The sequence below is a fragment of the Stegodyphus dumicola genome, chromosome 1, assembly GCF_044657685.1.
Source record: "Stegodyphus dumicola isolate Sdum_Otavi_A_Nest chromosome 1, ASM4465768v1".
Taxonomy (NCBI): domain Eukaryota; kingdom Metazoa; phylum Arthropoda; class Arachnida; order Araneae; family Eresidae; genus Stegodyphus; species Stegodyphus dumicola.
Window position 1 is genome coordinate 85,122,630 of NC_140768.1, and position 21,203 is coordinate 85,143,832.

Sequence of the window (21,203 nt, forward strand, 5' to 3'; positions counted from 1 at the left end):
ACATCTGAAATTTCACTACTAATAATGCTATAAAATCTGTACGGTTTGACTAGTTTAATGAAGTTTTGGGTTTACGTGTGTAGCAAATTCATTTTGTATTGAGGCCCACCAGCCGATGAGACGTAAAGTCGTTGAAAACTGGCAGTTTGACCTGGGTTCGATTCCAGACGAACAGACTGACTTCATGGGTATTTTGGCTCGTTTCCCCCTAGTGTAACGTGTATACCAGCCAGTTTCCCTTAAAAAGGTCCCCCCACGAATGTATTCTTTCCCTTAAGCAGACAGCCTTCGAGCGCTTTGCCAAATTTAGAAAAACCAAAAATTGTTCTTTTTGAAAAGAACTATAGACAAAATTATTATTGTCAGAATTATTTCATTAGCTCAAAGGGCGTTAGCTCAGAAGGGCTATTAATTTCGTTTTGGCATTTTGCGACGATTCACTTTCTGCGTTGATTCACTTTTCGAACTGTTACCACCAACTATTACAGGCCTTCATTATATTTAAAGAAATTAAATAATGAAGAATCTGCATAAATGTATGTATGTTTCTCGCATTGTGATAAACAACGGTACCTAAAAGTATCAAATTTTCAATAACATAATCCTCTACCGAATATGGGCATCTGGAAGCCCTAATTTGGAATTTCTTTTATTATCTATTTCATGTTTTGTCAGACATAAAAGAATTTTTCATGAAGAAACTCAACGATTTCAAAGCGAGGAATGGCAACACTGTACGGAAAAAAAGAAAATTTATGTCCAGCGCGTGAGAATGTGTATCGGAAATTCCAAAATGATGCTCATTTTAAAATTATTTTGCGATATTGCTCTTGAACTGAGTTTTATAGTTTAAGTGCGAAGAACATATGTAATAAATAAAGGTAACACACAAATTGTTAAAAAAAGCGCCCCCTTTGGACGCTTGTTTTTATTTATTTATTTTATTTTATTTTTTTTTTTTTTTTCCGAAACCGTCAGTCAAGGCGAAAAGTGACAAGAGAGGCATGCGTTAGCGGGTATGGTCCAAGGCTTTTTACTTTCAGTCTGGCTTCTCGATGAACGGATTATTATCTAACACTACGTATTTCGTATACTTGTTAAGTAAACAAATGCGTGATAAACAAAGATGAATTTGTTTTGATCTACATACTCATGCACATATACGGTTTTAGGTATTTACTTTTTTTTACTACTTACTGTATTTTGTATACTTCTATTATATTTGTAGCTTTTTATACGTTGTTAACTGAAATATTTAAAATTAACTCTGGAAGTCTGCTTATTAAATACATATATACATAATTATTCTTGTTCTATTTAAATATTAAAATTTTCTCTGGGAAACTGTCAATACAAAAGGTAAGTAGTCTTACAAGATATGTTTAATTGTGGTTCCAATATAGACATGAAAGTCTAAGCTACTATACCAAACTTTATATATACATTTTGATATTTTTAAATTTCAGTAAAACATAGAGTCTCGCATGTTTTGATTTACGCAAAAGTGTGGCATTTTTCTGATTAAAATATAATGTTTGTTAGCACAATCAACCGATTTTGTTCCTTCGTCCTGTACAGAAATATAATTGTTTCAAAATGATAAACGAGCGAGATTAAAAATTAATTTAACTAAAATGAAAGCTATGATGATGTTAACTTTAAAACTCAAAACTAGGCTTTACTACTTATGATTACTTTTCAATCTCTTAGCAAATTCTTTAACAGCTAAACTTCAATGAATTTTAGTGATATCTATGTGATTTAGTGATAATGTAATTACAACAACAACAACAAAAAAAAAAAAAAAAAAGGGGGGGGGGAGAGAGGGAGCTCAAATATTGATACTAATAGTTTCATAAAGGAAGATATAATCTGATTTTCTAGTTGATTTATCATATTTGTATTCCCAAATCGGCTAATATATGAAGTTTTTTTACACGAAAAATGAAATAACATTCACAACTTGATTTCTTAATAAATTTAAATTAAGTACAATGTTTCTAACGAAACTAATAATCGTAATATGATAAAATAAGAAGAAAGCTTACCTAAAACCTTAAATGCAGTTTTTAGTACCAAAATTTTGAGGGTATTTTCGGAAACTATGTGTGTTGAAAGAAGAAATCTCATGAAGCAATTCTCGACACGCAAAGAAGTTTTCTAAGCTAAATTTTAACTTTAATTTAAGCTAACTTTATTTAAATTAAAAAGTCATTATGGAATTCTAAATAAATAAAGGAAACGGAACATAACTAGAATGAATAATTTATTGTAACATGATGAATAACTTAATTTAGGACATTTACAAAGAAACTCGTAGCATAAGATTTTTATAAGATTGCCTTGCCAAGTCCACCTCCAAGAGCCATTTTTCCAGCTCCCAGACCGAGAAGTCCATTTCCATAAGCAAGGGGGGCAGCAATTCCGTGGCCTTCAACACCGGCACCGAGAAGACCGTTACCGATCATTCCATTTCCATAAGCGAGAGGAGCGGCAGCGATTCCGCGTCCAACAAGACCCATTGGAGCAGCAGCCACAGCAACAGGGGCAGCAGCCAAGGCGACGGGAGCAGCAGCAATTCCGACAGGGGCGACGTGGTTGATGGCAGTTTTGGAGGAGGACACAGCGGGAACAACAGCCTTTCCAACAACGGCTGGTGCAGCGACTAATCCATATCCAGCTCCATAACCATATCCAGCTCCCAATCCATATCCGGCTCCATAACCATATCCAGCTCCTAATCCATATCCGGCTCCATAACCATATCCAGCTCCTAATCCATACCCGGCTCCGATAAGACCACTAGCTTGTGCAGCTGCGACGGCAGCGAAGAGAACAAGGACCTGGATAAGGAGAAAAAAATTAGTATTAGTAAGTAGCGTTATAAGACTGCAGTGTGATTTTAAACTTGTCTGTAAGTTCTGTAGAACAAGTAAGAGTCATAAAATTTTACCATTGCGCGTTAGATGTTTTATTGCGCTTAAGAGGTATTTAGTTAAGATGTAACAGCTAAGCTTACATGGAAGATTTTATAACGAAATCTGGTCCGTGTTTACATTATGCATGGGAAAGGGGAAAAGAAAAAAGAAAGACCTCGCTAGCACTGATCTTTTTGTACAGCATTTTGGTGTACTATTACCGCAACGCTTTGCTATGGGGAATTAAGTTGGCATGTTCTACATATAAAGCCAGCAATATCCTTTTCATTCCAGAATTATGCAGCTTTTGTATTCTATATACTTTTTGATTATGATTCTTCAGTGAGAAATTGCATAATTCAATGCAAACAGGCTGTCTAATTATTGGTTGATACTTATTTCACGTTACTATGTTTTAAGTAGTCATTCCATTTTCGTGCAAGTTTGAAAATTTTATTGATAACGACCAAGAAATGAAATATTGCTTTCTCAAATTTTTAGCTGTTTTATTATTATCATCATCATAGCTTTCATTTTAGTTAAATTAAAAAGAGTGAATTATTAATCTTTTATATAACTTGTAGAGACATTAGGTATTTTTTGGAAGCAGGCAAGATAAAAAAATGAGCAATCGCCTTCGGCGGGAATCGAACCACGGACCTCTGGAATACCGGCCCAGCGTGCAGAACCACTACACCACGAAGGCACGCTAGGAAGGCGAGAGCAATACCTTATAAACTTCTAATGAATATTTAAATAGAGAGTTCCGTAAAGTATTTTAATTGATTACATGCAGTTTACTTCAACTAGATCTTAATCTTGAGATCACCTGAGATATATGTGCATATTTTGCCAGGAAATTGTCCTTGAGTTTTAAAGTTTCTCTTCAATCGAAAAACGTTAGCTCTGACATGAAACCCTAAACCTCTTATATAAATAATTGGTAAAATCATCAAATTAGGCCTTAAACGAGGTGTTGGAAGACAAGAAAATAAAGAATTTTTATCTTGAAATAGACTGCTTGAATTAGTTGAAGAAATTCTTTTATTCTTTTTCCTTTAAATAAAATTCTTTTTATCCATCGAAAGAAGATACTGCCAAAATACTGCCGTAAGAGCTCCCTGCGTACTTCGTCATGCCTATACACTACAGCATTTCATAAACATTATATTTTTTATTAATAATTCATACATATATATTCTTGAAATTGTTTAAATTAGCTTAATAGAGTAATTTAAAATTACTACTAAGGAAAAGATTTGTAATTAAATCCCAAAGATAGACAATAATAAATGTATTTTTAGACAGCTTTACAGAATTTCCCAAAATAATTTGCCACTTTATGAGAAAAATGACTTTGTAAAATATTTGTAAAATATTTCAGAAAGGAATTTCTGATACTGTACGTCTCAGAATTAAAGACCATATCTAAGAAATATTATGGAAAAGTTCTTACATTCCATTTTTACAAATAGATCAGCATTCAAACGGCATTAATTTCCGTTATTTATATCGTACTTCTCTACTTTTTCAATAATTTAGGTTGGTAATTCTAATAAAAACTGTAGTAATATTTTTAGATTTTTACCTTTTGTTTGATATAAAAGGAATTAATCGTCTGAAAAAGAAATCTTTTATTTTTTACATTAAAATGTTTTTATTATTAGTCCAAAGGAACTTTTTTCCTGAGGGACTATTGTTTTCGTTTTGCGATTTTGCGTCGAATCACTTTGAATGTCCGTTTCACTTTTCAAACTGTTGCCCCCAAATATTATCGCCTTGAATTATATTTGAAGAAATTAGATAATGAACAATCTGCGTAAATGTATGTATGTTTCTCGCATTGTGATAAAATAACGGTACCTAGAGCCATCAATTTTGAATGACGTAATCCTATTCCGAATATGGGCCTCTGGAAGACCAATTTTGAAATTTGGAATTTGTTTTATTACCGATTTCATGTTTTGTAAAACTTTAACGAATTTTTTATTAACAAACTCAAGGATTTCAAAGCGAGCAATGGTAACGGTGTAAAGAAAAATCATTTTTATCTCCAACGCTTGAGACTGCGTATTGGAAATTCTAAAGATATGCTCAATTTATAATTATTTTGCGATATTGCTCTTGAACTGAATTTTATGGTTTAGTGCGAAGAACGTGATATTTAATAAATAAATATAACACTCAAAATGTTTAAAAAACGCTCCTTTGGACGTAATTTAAAATCTGAGAAGCTTCAGATTTTTTTTATTTATTTATTTACGTAATGTGTAATTTAATCTTGAAATATTTCAGTATAGAAATATAAATACAATAATAAATAGTACTTTGTTATTTCAAGTTATCTTCCATTTCATTAAACTATCTACATCAGCTGATGTACTATCCTGAAGGGCTATACTGAACATGCCTTGTTATCAACAACACAAGGAAAAAAATTAAATAATGTAGGTAAATAAATTTCTTTCGATACAAGTACGTAAAAAGTATTATAATTTACTTTACTGCTTAACAATATTATACAAAATATTTATTTCTACCTATATTAGCAGTAAATAATTTCTGTAGGCTTAACGATGAAAGCGTTATCCGAAGTGTTTTCATCCTTCGGGTAAATGGCGTTCTATTGAATTTAACAGAGCATAACATAAATGACATATGCTTACCTTTGCGAACATTTTTAAGTTTCTGGAGGTATTCTGCGACGGAAGTGAATGACTATGAGAGGAACCATAAGCCTTTATATACCAGAGATTCCGATGGACAATCAAATAAAGTGTGTCATATTCAAACTTTAATGATATAATCACAAGGACGAAGTAAGGTATCTTTTTCCTTGATGAATAATTAAGCAACTCCACCCAATGCAGTATGGGAATAAAATATTAAAATTTCCGCGTTTGTCTGTATTGTCGAATACCTGATCGCTGAAAACTTGTTATACAATAACCTACGACAAAACAATTTCCATAAACTACCCTTGCTACTTAAGAGATAAAGCAAACAAAATTTAAAAATTAATATAACTTAACGTTCTTGATTTTCAAGGTAAATTAGACGATTTTTTTAATTTTCTTTCGTACTCGCATTTTTCTTCTTATATCTTTCATTCTCCTTTTAAAATCAGTTAGCATTATTAAATGCTGTAAAACAAGTTAATTTCTAACGGCAAAATATTTGTTGAAAGCGTTCGGTACAGTAAAATGTTCAAATAATACACACAATAAGGAAAACATGCCAATTAATATTGTTAAGTAACGAATATTTATCAAATCAACACAAAAATATTTTGAAACAAATTACGGAATGCCTACAAATTTCACATACATGTAATCAATATTGGCATGTGGCACTCTGAAAGGTCGTTTTATACAAAATCAGTTTATTTCTTATTAGGAATCGGCAATGTGATAAATTTTGATTTGTGCTATGCAAGATTACAAATTCATTTGATATATTTCAAACTTAACATACAATTTTTTACTTAAGAGAAAATTTTAAACATAAATTAATACATTTACAAATTTATAACAGATTTCAAATTAACTGAATTACAAATAACAGCTTTATTTTGAATATTTTCATACCAGATAATTTTACAGTGAAATATTTCGTTAATAAGTAACAAAAATCGAATACATATTTCTATTTAACTTAAATTTTAAGTCTTTATCATTTGATAAAAAGGTGATGAATGTTTTGCTTTGTAGATTTTTAATAGCTCTACTAATGACTGATTTTATAATTTAATAGTTTATATATATATAAGAATATGGTTCTGTGTTGAGCCAAAGGTTTTCAGCTGAAGAGAAGGATGAAAGTCAGAGCTAATTTCCTAGCAAAATATACACATACATCCAAATTCAATTCATGATTACAATTCGGTTATAGTGAATTGTATAGGCTCAATTAGAAATATTTTGCAGTAGCATCTGTTTAAATATTCGTTAGAAGATTAATAATACGCTCTTACACTTTTGTTTTGTGAACTAATGCAACGCTTCTCATAGACTAGATTGGACTATTTGGGTTATGGAAAAGCACGCCTGTTTAATCTGCCTATAGTAAAGCTTTCCAGAGGAAAATAACTCCATTAGCAAGCAACAAAATGTATTTTCTTACAATTTTTACTACAAAATTGTTAAGAAAATGCTTTTGAAAGAAAGAAACTTTTTACCATAATTTTTTCTAGCATATTTGTATGGAATTTTCATTTGCCAGAAGCTTCAAAATTGAAAAATAACGCAACTCATACTTATGCCGAGCTTTAATATTCAGAACGCTTCTTCATTGTACTAAACAATCTGATTTATTATGCATTCAAAATATTTCTTTTAGTTACATAATATGAAAAAGATAATACAACGCAATGCATTAAAAAAATATATTAAATTAATTTTGTTGAATGCTTATAATGGCTGGCAATATTGAGCAGCAGTTTCAAAATAAAAAAGCCCGCCCTTTATTTTCATATATATATATATAACTTTATTATTTTACAAGGCATATTTTTAAAGTAAATACCGTTTGTTTTTGCTTTATTGCACTCGAGGGCTATCTGCGTAAAGCGAAGGATTCCCTCGTGGAGGACTTTCTAAGACAGACTTTTTCGTATACACGTTATACACTGAGAAAAACCACAAAAATGCCCATGCAGCCAGCGCATTCGCCGAGATTCTTACCCCGGATCAAACTACCAGTGTTTAGCGACTTTACCGTTCGGAAACAAAAAAAGGAACAAGTATAATTTTCTTGCCAATTTAAATTTTATATGAAAGCCTGTACCTCAATTTATTTTTCTACATAAAATTTATTTTCCTAATTTCCGATAATTAAGGCACTTATCATATCATATGACCAGTTTTTGAATTCCTTCTTTATAGAACTCAGCCGCCTGATTCGACACCCACTGAAACACGATCGTTTTGACCTCATCATCGTCGTTGTGGGGAAGACCGCCCAGATCTGTAAATGCAAGAACAGGTGGTAGTCAACGGGCGCTAGATCGCTCGTTAATCATGTTACTCTCAGCGAAATGAAGCAAAAGGATTCACCTCCTCAGCATGCCACGCCTTTTCTTACATGGCGAAGTTTGTTTAACGTCGCACAAAACGTTTAGAATTTATTGCGTCACCACGAAGCAAAAAAGTCCACAAGCAACATCCCCTTCCTATGCCCAAACTCAGTATACATGATTTTCTGGACTGAAACTGTTTGTTTCAACTCCACTTTCTTGGGTGATGATGAATGTTGCCATTCCATGGATTACTACTTCGATTCTGGCGTAGCGTAAGCCGACCAGGTTTCGTAGCCTGTGACAATTCGGCTTAAAAATTCTTTCCCTTACACGCAATACTGTTGAAGGAAAGTTAAAGCATTATCTAACGTGCTTTAACTTAAATAATGTTGACATAGGTGCACAAAACTAAACGTTTGTTTGGTTATGTGATCCTCTGTTAACATTTTCGATACCCAGCGTGTGCACAATTTTCGCTAATTTAAAAGTTTGCCCCAATTTCATACAGCAGATTGGGTGAAATCCGAGAAACGTCATCAGGTAATGACAAAATCATGAAAGTCGTCTGTTCTTATTTCATTAGTTCGTCAACTTTCTGCACCAAATCTTTAGTGGTGACAGAAGGCTGCTCATCAGCATGAACATTCGTGCGCCTGTCTTTAAAAGCTATAGTCCATTTCCGTACCATTCTATTGATCATAATGTTTTTCCCGTACACTTCAATCTGACGATGAAGAATTTTAGCCGCTTTCACGCTTTTAGCAATAAGAAAACGAATCTGCAATCGTATTTCACTATCGGTGGGATTCTAAATCTGCAAAGCCATTTTAAATACTCATAAACAAACGTTAACACGGTCGAAAGTTTCCGTAATGGCGCCTGTAGCTAGCCAACAGATATAAGTAAACAGATATAAGATATGCAAAATTTCTTCCTTGATCGGAATGTAACTGAAGAGGCACACCGAACGTGGAAATCCAATACTGTAACATAACCTCTTCTACCGTTACAACCTTTTGATCAGGAATAGGCTACGCTGCAGGCCACTTGGTAAAGTAATCAATGACAACGAGCATGTATTTGTTGCCATCAGCAGCCAAATTTGGCGACAAAAATTAATCGCCCAAACTATAACCAGGTTGGCAATATCTTTCTAATTTAGCGAGATAGCCATTTACTCAAGTTAAATAGAATTGCCCTGTATTCTTACTTCTTTGGCAAAGCGTGCGTGTGGTTATGGCAAAGCCTCGAGGGCTATCTGCCTAAGGGGAGGGCTTTCTAAGGGAAACTGGCTCGTATACACGTTACACATGGGGAAAACCACGAAAACCCCATGCAGCCAGCCCGTTCGCGGGATTCGAACCTTGAACCGAACTACCAGTGTTCAGCAACTTTACCGCTCGGCCGCTGGTGGGCTCTTTGGCAAAGCTTTGCTTTAGATTTTTATGTTACATTATCAACCAAATAAATAAATAAATAAATAAATAACTACAATTTCTTATAACATTTCACTAAAACTATTTACATATGTATAACATCTTTATAACATCAATAACTTTTCATTTTACTGTAAATGTTGTATATATATATATAGATATGCATACAAACAAAGTCCAGAAATTTCAACTTAAGATTATTATCATTAAAGTCACGCAGTGAGGGGCAAAACTAATTTTTTAGGATTTACTTAAATCAAGTTTGGAAGTATTTACTGGATGCGTAACAATTGCAAATATCCTTATAAATATGTTTTTTAAATTTGTAAATAGTCGCATTATCTCTGTTACTAATAGATGGACGTTTCTATTCCAGTCTATTATATGCCAAATAGGTAAGGTTTTTTTTTTTTTTTTTTTTTTTTTTTTTTTAAACTATATTTCACCTTTAACTTTTATGTCGCGTAAGCGCAAGAACGTGGCATTTAAAAAAAAATAAACACACAAAAAAGACAAATAAAAAGTTTTGTAAAGCCATCTTAGTAAGAAAACTGAACATTGTTATGTTGAACTGAGAAAAGACAGAAAGAAATAGAAAAATGTTATGCGGACACTTCACGCTGCATTGGGAATTCTAAACGTATACCGCTATACCGCTATGCTGCTTTTAAATTTTTCGTAATTGTGCTGTTGAATTATATACAGCTTAAGGGCGAAGAAAACGATGCTTAATAATAAAGCTAAAAAGACAAAAGAAATGGGTTAGCAGGAGTGAGTATAACAGCAGAGTGGTAGACGGCGAGCTCAGCGAGAGCATAAGAAACCTTAATAAACTCTCTTGGAAGATTATTAAAATCAGAAACTTTTCAGAATTGTTTTTACTTAAAAGAATCAGAGGTGCTATTAGTCTCGAAACTAGTGTCCGACACACTCTTCAAATTGTTGCCACTAGATGTGATTGCGATATATTATGTTTTGAAAAAAATTAAATAATGAAGAATCTGTATGTATATATGCTCATCACATTGTGGAAAAAGTACCTAGAGTCAGAGTAAGTGGGAGGAAAACGATGCTTGATAAAAAAAACTAAAGAGGGGGGAAAGGGAGGGTTGGTAGGTGTGAGTCTAACAGGAGACTGGTAAACTGAGAGCTCAGTATGAGCTTAAAAAGCTTAAAAAACCCTTTTGGGCGATCATTAAAATTTAAAAGCCCCCCCCCCATATTTTTTTTAAAGTTTTTTTTTTTTTTTTTTTGCTTTGTTTTATTTTGTTTTGTTTACCCTGTTGTTTTATACAAAGGTATTTAGCAATGCGGCTTGTTCTTTGTTTCGAAATTTATTTAGCACAATGTTTTTCTGGTTTCTATCTCGAAAATTCTTCTTATAATGTTTATTTTTCAATTATATACTTTAAGGTTACGGCGGAGCAAATTATATCTTGATGCTCAATTAAAATAAAATCATTATTTTTTATTATTATTATTTTTACTTTTTTGCACTTTTAGAAAATTTTGATTATTTTAATTTTACTTTAAAATAGTCTTAATTTGTATTTTCTTTATAAGTTTAATTTTGAATGTTTCAGAAATTCAGAATAATCTATATATAATTCCCAAACTTGGCCCTATTGAGTATTCTTCGGCTGCTTTGAAAAAAAAAGACCAAGGAATTATCTCACATTTTATATAATTTGTATTAATTTTATTGAATCGTTTTTATTTTAGTTTTGATATGTATATTACCCGTTGAATGTTAACCCCTCTTATTATAAAATGATCTACTCTTGATCTCATGATCTACTTTTGATTTAATTGTTATTTCTTGATTACATATAGAGGTATATGTATTTTACGCCAGTGAATAGGTAATTCAGAATATGCAAAACACACGAAGGTTATCTGCTAAGAAGATATCCACTTTAACCACTTGCATACTTGAAAATGCAATCCAAAAGATTATCCGTATTTCCGTACCTATTTCAAGCAATAATTATTTCAAAATTTTTGGGCTTATTTGGCATATAGTTTTAACAGAATGGGGGCATATAGATCTGTCGATATAAAAAATCTTGTCAAGTATTGAAAGGTACAACACCCTTAGATTCAAATGACTGGAGCGCTTTTGTTCAAAACTGGAATAGAACTGCTCAAGAGCATTCTATTACCACACGTGGTTTTTCGTTAACCACAGCCCACCAGCGGCCGAGCGGTAAAGTCGCTGAACACTGGTAGTTCGGTCCGAGGTTCGAATCCCGCGAACGGGCTGGCTGCATGGGCGTTTTCGTGGTTTTCCCCATGTGTAACGTGTATACGAGCCAGTTTCCCTTAGAAAGTCCTCCACGAAAGGCATCCCTCCCTTTTTAGGCAGATAGCCCTCGAGGCTTTGCCATAATCACACACACACGTTAACCACAACCATAATAATACGTCTTGTCACACATGGATTATTTATGAGGTCATTCGGTACCTTTAGTCTCACTAAAACAACAGTATTTACCATTCCTTAAAATTGTATAGCCTTGTTGTTTACTTTCTTTTTTGTAATCGGTTGTTAAAATCCGTTTCTGTACGGTGGGTAGCGATCGATTCAAATTGAAATATTTGCTAAATTTAGTCATTAGAAAAGAAAGTAAAATGTGTTAGCCTTTTAATTTGCATACATCTTTAAATCCTCTTAAACACTGTAAAATACTGATTGATTGCATTTCGATATATAACTCGATATATAACACTTACACAATAACTCGGCTTGTATATTTCCTGGTATTTCAGAATAAAAGAAATTTTCTTTCAAATGGCTAAACACTGATATCAAAGATTCTATGATTGTGTTAAAGAATTAGTCTAGTAAAAAGAACAAAAAAAAAAAAAAAAAAAAAAAAAAAAAAAAAAATAATAATAATAACTTGCTAGCAAAAATCAACACCTTAAGTTTCAATGCCGTTTGGAAAGGAACGCATTAGGTGATATTATGTGCATTATATACCGGTAAGTATACTGTTTAAGTAACCGAAAGGGCGCGGCTTTTTGTCAATGCCATATTTGACGTTTATCACGAAAAAATATTTCTTTCCGGTTTTCGCAGTTTTAGAATCAGTAATGAATTTGGATAATTAAAATCGATCTAAAAAAGTGATTGCGGGGACTATAAAAGCTTAGAAGTTGTGTAAGAATTTCATTCTGGAAAGAGAAATCATACATTCACCATGATCGCAAAGGTAAGAAAATATTTTGCTTTGTATGTACTATAATGTGCATCAATGAAATTTAATTAACTTTTCAACATTAATGTATTTTGGAACTTTTCCATATTATTTAATTTTTAATTAATTGTAATATAGCTTCTATCAAAAAGTTAGAGCTTTTTACCCAAGTAATAAACATAATTTCATTTAAAAGTTTTTCAACTTCGTTCTTAAAGCGTCGAATTAATTATTTGAAATCAAAATGACGTTAATTATGAAGTGAAAAAGAGATCTATCTCATGAAATTAATTTTTGTAATGCAGAAATAACTTTTGATATAAGATTTATTGCTGTGTTGATATATACACTTGGTAATCATACATTGTAATTTCCTTTAAAATTTATTTTTGGAAATTTAAATTTTCAATACTTTTTATACTATATAAAACAGTACTTTGACTGGAATGTTTGTCACATTCATTGAAATATTTATAACGGTATTTTATTATTGAAATAAGTTTAACAAGCAGACTGTAAATCAAAATTTCATTTCTAACTTGTAGATTTCAATATTTATAAATATTAACGTTGCCCCGATACGATAAACGAAACTATTCATGCCAGCATTACCTTATAAAACTTCTAGAAACTTAATTCATTTTGTCTTAAATTACATAACAGTTTTCAGTGAAATCACATTTTAATCTTGACAGCCATAGAACTGACATTGGGAAAATCAAATTTCTCGCCGAAGTTCGTTTATATTATATAATGTAAAATTAGATTGTCTTTTCTTTAGGCTTATTTTTCTGCAGTTTTTAGAATAACTAAAATGTTTCGTTTTCGTTTTTTCACAGGACATTGCTTTTAAAGAGAGCATTCAGGTATTTGGTACAAATAAAATATGGAGATAATTTTTAACATGAATATAATTTTCAGAAAAATGAAAATAATAATTTATAAAAAAACTTCATACGTGCATTTTGATTTTATATCGGCCGCAAAACTAAGAACATAATTCTGTCGGAAATCTAAACATCTAAAAGAATTATAATAATCTGCATATTCAGATGAGCTTCTGCTATTAAATTTTGCGTAGTCAATAAGTTATTAGAATTTAATCAAGCAATGAGATAAACAGAAATTTAATATTCTATTCTGCGCTGTGTTTATTTTTTAAATAAATCAGAAATTGAAAACACTTTTTTGTTGTTGTTGTTGTTGTTGCTTATCCCAGGGTATATGGAGTTTATGTCAACAATCAGGCTTCTGGCATTCCATTCTACTCGTAAAAAGATCTTTGTAGACACCACATGACTTCCATGTATGGCCTATTAAAATATACAGCTTTTTTGCTGCCCTTCATTTAAACTTATTTCTTTTAATTATTCCAACTTAAATAACCGATATCTCAAGACCAATAGAAAATGACATCAAAAACTGCAGATTTTGAAATTAAATATCAAGGTCAATTTTGTCACACGGGAACCAAATTTCTTGTATTTTTATTTTTTCATAACGAATATAAAACTTTCCAAAATATTTTTTCCCCAAATATACCAACAGACCGCATTAAGAGTTAGATTTCGTTATTTGTACAAAATTAAGCTTTTTTTTTTTTTTTTAATTTGACATTGTCAAAACACGAGTATTTAGAACACTTCTGCAATTGGAAATATATGACTGCGACCAACGATAAGATAAAGACCAACGATAAGATAAAGATAAGATAAAGACCGGGTAAGACTTTCAAGCAGGGTCAGGGGGTTAATATATACGTTGGATTTCTGCTCATTGCAACAAAAATGCGAGGTGCACAACTAGTTGCTACAACAGCCCCTGCACAAAATTTCAAAGATCTACAGATAATCGCTTTTCAGTTACGCCAGATACGTACATGTATACATGCGTACGTACGTACAGCAGTCAGGGAAAAATCCCTTTTCAATCTACTTTAAATCCATTTTACAAACCGATTTGGAAAAAGCAGTCCTTTATTTTGTTTATATATACAGACGTCACGCAAAAAAATCGTCGACATGGATTCGAGAACAGTCAAAATGGGTACTTTTGCCGAAATATAATCCCTGAAATTTTTTGCGATTACAATACTTCCTTTGCTTCGGACAAGGAAGCAAACTTAAACCTGCAAGCAGTATTTACATAATGCTTTCATATTCAAATCAATTTAAGATACTTTTGAATTTATTTGGAAACAAACATCTCTGAGAGTAGTATAATTTTTTTTCCTTTTTTTAGTCCTAAATCTTTTGAACCACTGCATTTCCTGAAATGTTGACTTAAATGAAGGCCGATTTAGTTTTACAGCTGTGATTCAAATTGCTTTTGTATTCTAAAATTCCTCTAACTGGATGTTTAATTTAATATAATTTTATTTACATTTGCTTCTTGCTTTGCTTTATTTCCGAAGTTTGATTCAAAGTAATGCCATTTATTTTCTCGCAGGTTGTTTTCTTGTGCGCTGCTCTCGCAGCTTCCCATGCTAGTGTTCTTCTGAAGGCACCCCTTGTTAGTACTGGTGTCAGTGCCAGTTCTAGGACACAAGATGTAAGTTCATTTTCTTTAAAGTGTTTAAACAATTACTATGTGCAAAATATTTATTTAAATTATGTAAACAATCACGTAATTATTACAGATCTTAAATATCAGTTAAACTAAACCGAGATTGATTACCTTGCTGGTTCCATCAACAGTTAATTTTTGAAACATTTTTGCTAATTGCTTATCAGTAATCAGAGAGTTTATTTTTCTAGGCGAAATCTTAATATCGAAATAATTAATAAAAGATTAAATGAAAATATTATTAAAATTTTAAAATAAGGTCTAACACACATAAATTTTTTCTCAAGCAATGAATGCAAAACCTTTTTTCTCAAGCAATGAATGTAATTTAGAAAATCAAACCTACGATAGATGTTATATCCTATCCTAGCACAGTCAAAACTGAAAACAAATTTAGGTCTTTAAATGAGCTATCTCAGATTTTAAATTTTGCTCACAATTTCTACAACGTGTAATATTAAATAATGACTAAATGTATTTAATATTAAAGAAACTTCAGAAGAATATTTTATTTAGGATAATTCAAACTATTAGTTTTTTAAAAGTAAGAATTTTTTTTATTTTCCACTCTTCAGACTGACGGATTAGTTAACTTAAACTGAGCAATAAGCGGGTAATTGTTAGTTTAAAAATACCGTGTGATGAAAAATACAGTAATAAAGCTTTTTCAGAAAATTCTCTTCACAGTTGCTGATAAAACAGAAGTAACAAGTTCACGGGAATCCTCCTCTTCAGTGTTCTCCTGATGGGAAAATATTTTTAAAAGTTTGATCGAAAAATATTTAAATATTTTTATTACTAACTTATTGATTGAAAAAACGATGAGGATTTTATGTATTTGTACAAAATCATGATGCATTTAAAATTTTTCCAAAGCCGTTCCACAAACGTAAAAAATTCTTCAAATCTCACCAAGAAGCTCATTCCGAAAATTTATATCAGGGGTTTCATCTACTAAAATTTGTTTTAATTCCTCTTTGTTTGATATTCAAATATTCCAAAGCTCTAATGCTTCAAGATTATTTGGATTAACTTATTCTTTGACATAAAAATAGTCTTAAATTCAGTATAAGATGCGATTTCTTGACGTAAAGACAATAAACTTATTTTTGTTAAAATGTCGGGTAAGAGAATGAAGAGATTTCTGTTATGAATGGAATCGATAAATACGATTTCTCGTAATTCGTTTGAGGTTCATTCATTTCTAGTTCGTTTAATTCCATTTTTAAATAGTAGTTTTAATTTCCTTTGAAGTATTTTTAGTAAATAATGTCTTTTATTCCAGGCTTATGGAAACTATGCTTTTAACTATGACATCGTTGACAAACTCGGAGCTTCCAACTCCCGATCTGAAGTAGGTGATGGTTATGGTAACAAGAAGGGAACCTACACCATCCACGACATCGACGGCAGAGCCAGACGCGTAGACTACGTTGCTGATAAACTTGGATTCCGTGCTGCCGTCAAGACCAACGAACCAGGAACCGCTGCCAGCACCCCAGCTGCAGCCCTCATCGCTAGCCCTTACGCTGGACCATCTGTCGATCACATTGCCCCTGTTGCCACTGCAGTCTATGGACATGCTGTAGCCGCCCCAGTTGTAGCTGCTGCAGCCCCTGTTGCATATGGAGGTGTCATTGGACATGGAGCCGCTCTGGGCTATGGCTATGGTCTGGGATATGGATATGGAGCTGGTATTGGCAAGGCTCTGATCCATTAAAACATAAATTCTCCGATTTTCCTCAAAATTTAATTTATTGTTATTGTAAATTGTGATTATGTTATGGTGAATAAATCATTTTATTTCTGGCAAACGGATGATTCATAGTTTCAAAAATAGAGATTTATAAATGTTTTTTGAAAGCAGGAAGGTGTCAGTACTGTATCATACATATGTAGCATACATGAATTTCATTCACATTAGATTTAAAACTTGCATAAACTTGTGTGGCTAGTTTTCGTGGTTTTCGCGGTGAGTAACGTGAATAGTTTTCTTAAAAACTCCATCACAAAGACAGATTTTCTCCTTACACAGATAGCCGTCATGTGCTTTGTTTTATTCAGATACCCAATCAGCCCATCTCTCATTTAGGTCCTAGATGGGAGAATAGTGGTAGAAGTTCTTTGATAGTGGGGAAACTGGGGTAACAGGTAATCCTCAGTTGTGTTAAAGAGGGAAGATCTTAAGTTCGTCTAATCGACAGCCAAACCTTCGATGTGACAAGACTCAAAAATGCCAAAAATAAAAAGTCAACAATACTAGCTCAGAATAAAAGTTTGAGATTAGCCCTTTATCTTAGAATAAAAGATCGTAAAACTTCTCAAATCAATCTTTCTCGTTTTTTCAGCTTTTATTAAATTTTTCTTTCAAGCATTTCTTCGGGAAATCTTAGATGGGCAAACATGCAGGCGAGCTCCAGCAATTTCTACTCTTTACTGCATGAGTAAATTTGACGTTTGATATAAATTAAATCTATTTATAATTCAAATGGAAATTTAACTTTATTTACGCACGCGTCCCTAAGCGGCTGCCTATGTCTCTTATGCGTAAAGCCGACTCTGGAAATATTAATTTAACCTTTTTTATGCGGTACATAAAAGTTGAGTAAAATAAAAAATTTAACTGTATGATCCAATACAAATTGGCATTTCGAAAATCAAACAGAACTGAAACAGAAATTGCTGACGGTGCACTTAGAGGATGGAAGTCGAAAGACTGGAAGGAATCGCTTGATTAAATTAGCAAGCATTTCGAGCTGAAGGAGATTAAACAGGAATTCTAAAGCAGTGGTTATTTGACTCTGTAAAATGTCAATGGTGTAGCCTAAGGCTCAGAAACATTAAATTTAGTATTTAAAGAAAAAATAAAAAGTAAAAATAAAACAAAGAAAGAACTTATCTGCCATTAAACATTTACAATACTTGAAAATGCAGAACCGAGAGGACAGCTCAAAATGTTCGAAGTGTTTCTTCAGGAGGACTTAGCAAGAAAATAGGCGTTGGTGAATAAGGCACATGGAATGGCCTCAATGAATAAGGCAAATTGACGGTGTCAACGACATCACAAGGCAAAGAATCGTTTAGCAGATGCCATATTTACTCGCTTAATAGTCGCAATTTTTTTTTTTTTTTTTTTTTGCCAATTTTTCATTGTGAAAGTCTAGGTTCGAATATTATGCACGGCAAATTTACTGTACAATACTGTATATTTTTGACGATTTTTTCTGCTTCAGAACGGGAGTGCGACTATTACGAGAGTAAATACGGTATTTGCTTTTGTTTGAAATGAGTACTGTTTAATGTTTTTAATTACAGCATCTTACAAATATTTCATATTTTTAACGCTGCAATTTTATTAATATTTAGTTTTTTGGTTAAGTTTGGTTTATTTTATTATGGCAAAGCACACTAGAGCTATCTGCCTAAGGGGAGGAATGCCTTCGTAAAAAACATTCTTAGGGAAACTGGCTCTTATACACTTTACACATGGAGTAAATCTCGAAAACGACCATACAGCCACGCCTTTCGCGTGTTTCGAGCCTCGGACAGAACAGCTAGTGACTTTAAGCTGAATCCAGGCGCCAAAACAATAGAATCGCTGAACACTGGTAATTTGATCAGGGTGAACATCCCAGCGAATGGGCTAGATGCATGACTTTCACCACAGGGAACGAAATCCGAGCAAATTTTCTTTAGAAAGTTTTCCATTAAGTCATCTCTCTTTCTCCTAAGCATATAGCTCTCGTATGCTTTGGTTTAGTCGATTTATAAAATAAAGACAGTATACTGTTAAGTGTCCAAACTATAGAACTCTAAGCGTTTTACAAAACTGCAATATTACCATACTTTTATTTTTTTTTACATACATCCACACTGATACCATTCACAAGTTATTAAATTTATTAAATACCAAATGTTAAACCTTTCCTTTTTTTTTAAAGTTCGTCCAAATATCTGGCCGACGTTTTAATCATTCTCTCGCGTCTAGTTCTTTAATTCCCTGTCCCTTATTTGAGTTAGCGGAGTTTGATAGTTGACTTCTAAACATTGCTTTTTAGAATATGTGGGATCATAATTTTGTACATCTGCTGTCTGTGTAGTAACTTCTCGTTCTGTGCCTTTCATATTCTGTTCAAAGGCTGAACTGTTTCCTCTAGTGACCCTAAAGTCGTTTCTATTTATACTAAATACTACTTCTCCTGATCTTAATATATATTTTGGAGTCTTGTATACTTCCTCTAAAACTGCTTATTTCCCGTCATTATTTTGATATACCCTAACATAATCTCCTTTACGTAACAATAATGTTGAGACTTTGAGGATTTTGATGGCTCGCAAAATGCGTATGAACACCACATGGAAATGAAATTGTACTCCTTCACTGTAGCTAATAAACTTGAGTTTACATGGAGCTCTCGTTATTAAGCTTTATAATTTTCATCGTCACCATATTACCTGCCGTTAAGAACAATTTCCTCCAACTTAACGTTACTCTTGACGGCCTTTTTCGTTCTCATCAGCTCCGTCACTGCTGTTTCTGCATTCAGCTGCTGGCTCGGTTCTACACATCCATATGTGAGTAAAATCTCATGAAGTTACTACTTATAATATAACAGATAATAATATTTTTGTAGGATGATTATACTATGGCTTCTGCTTAATCTTAACAAGTTATCGCTTTAGGTTAAAATATTTTCTTTTGGTACTTGCATATTGTATTTGAGTATTAAAATAAAAAAACACTTAAATATAGCTTAGCACGCTATATTTTGTCCTTTAAAAAATGATCAAAATTATTTATATGTTGTTCACAAAATATCTTTATGTCATTTTTAATTTAAGCACACAGTAAACTTTTCGGTGTTCACAACCACCTAGCTTTCGTCAGTAGTAATAATGATTCATATTTAGACTCTATATCCTGGCATAACTGACTAACTGGTAGACTTTAAAGGCCTTGAGTGGTCTTGATTTTATATAATTAATTATTTTAACGCATTATTCCAGTACTCAGGTGTGATGGTAATTGTTTGTAATGAGTGTTTTCGGAAGTGAAAAAACACTGGGTAGTTAATATATCTGCATTATGTTCCCTTACATGCCCTAAAAATCGTTTTATAGATCCAGTCATAGACGGAGCACAATCTTTGCCAATGCTGGTGCAAAATTTCCACGAAATGTCTTTTAATTATGAATTAATTTCGTCGAAAACATGCTTTCCTATTCTGAACTCAGATAATTCAAAACAACATAAATATTGATTATCATTTTCATGAATGAATCGACCGAATGCAGTTAACTATGTTTCGTTAGTAATATCAGTTATTTTGCTGATTTATGGAGCAAAATTGAAATTTGCAAGAGCTTTAACAGTATTATCTCCAATATTTCGGGACAAGTCTGTAACTTTGCGATGAATTGTATCATTTGAAAGCGGTATTTTCAAGTATCATTTTCTGCCAATTTACTAATAATTATTTTTACAATTTTACGATAAGCAGGTAATATAATTTCTTCAAACAAATTATGAGGTTTTAACTTAAGAGCAATCAATTCAGCTACTTCATAATAATCTATATGAGCTTTTTCAGGTATATATAACTGGTTTGGCAGTACCTTCACTTATTTGGATGATAATGATTTCAGGAAAGGGCTTTTGTCTTTTGATGTAAGCGGAAGGATGATCAGTGAGCAAGTGACGTTAGAGCGTGCCGGAACTACAACACTGTCTGACAATTTACAGACACATACAACTCACTCAGGAACAGTTTGATAATTTTCCGTTGCAAATGTAAATCCATATTTTAAGAAGTTGTCATTATACTTACGAAAAACATTACATTTTTTTGGTGGCGGAAACATCTTTACTTGTAATGCGCTAGAGCGCGGTAAGCCTGATCGCTGACATCATCATTTTCGTCGATAAGTTTTCTTTTTCTTTTTAATCCATATATCTGTTTCAAAAGATTCTTTTAAATTAAAAATAATATCACTTTCTCATTTAATTATTAAAAACGATCTATTGTATATTAAGTTTGAATTCGTTTTACTTAAATTTGACAATACA

The 21,203-nt window shown here is 32.4% G+C and overlaps 2 protein-coding genes across 2 annotated transcripts; one reads left to right on the plus strand and one right to left on the minus strand.

Annotated features, from left to right (window-relative positions):
- Positions 1 to 2,249: 2,249 nt before the first annotated feature.
- On the minus strand, positions 2,250 to 5,696 carry LOC118196461 (uncharacterized). The gene is made up of 2 exons (XM_035367926.2): positions 5,585 to 5,696; positions 2,250 to 2,843 (listed from the first exon to the last, which is right to left on the minus strand). Exons 1-2 carry the CDS (start codon positions 5,594 to 5,596, stop codon positions 2,331 to 2,333), a joined length of 525 nt encoding a protein of 174 aa, XP_035223817.2. The 5' UTR covers positions 5,597 to 5,696; the 3' UTR covers positions 2,250 to 2,330.
- Positions 5,697 to 12,531: 6,835 nt separating this feature from the next.
- LOC118196470 (adult-specific rigid cuticular protein 15.7-like) lies at positions 12,532 to 16,950 on the plus strand. Its single transcript, XM_035367935.2, has 3 exons — positions 12,532 to 12,586; positions 15,020 to 15,121; positions 16,422 to 16,950. The coding sequence occupies exons 1-3, from the start codon at positions 12,575 to 12,577 to the stop codon at positions 16,854 to 16,856; spliced, it is 549 nt and encodes a 182-aa protein (XP_035223826.1). The 5' UTR covers positions 12,532 to 12,574; the 3' UTR covers positions 16,857 to 16,950.
- The last annotated feature ends 4,253 nt before the right edge of the window (positions 16,951 to 21,203 follow it).

Excerpts from the sequence above, each read along its gene's own strand:
- LOC118196470 (XM_035367935.2), top strand. Across the intron at positions 15,122-16,421 it reads CCAGTTCTAGGACACAAGAT|GCTTATGGAAACTATGCTTT; the intron begins GTAAGTTCATTT and ends CTTTTATTCCAG.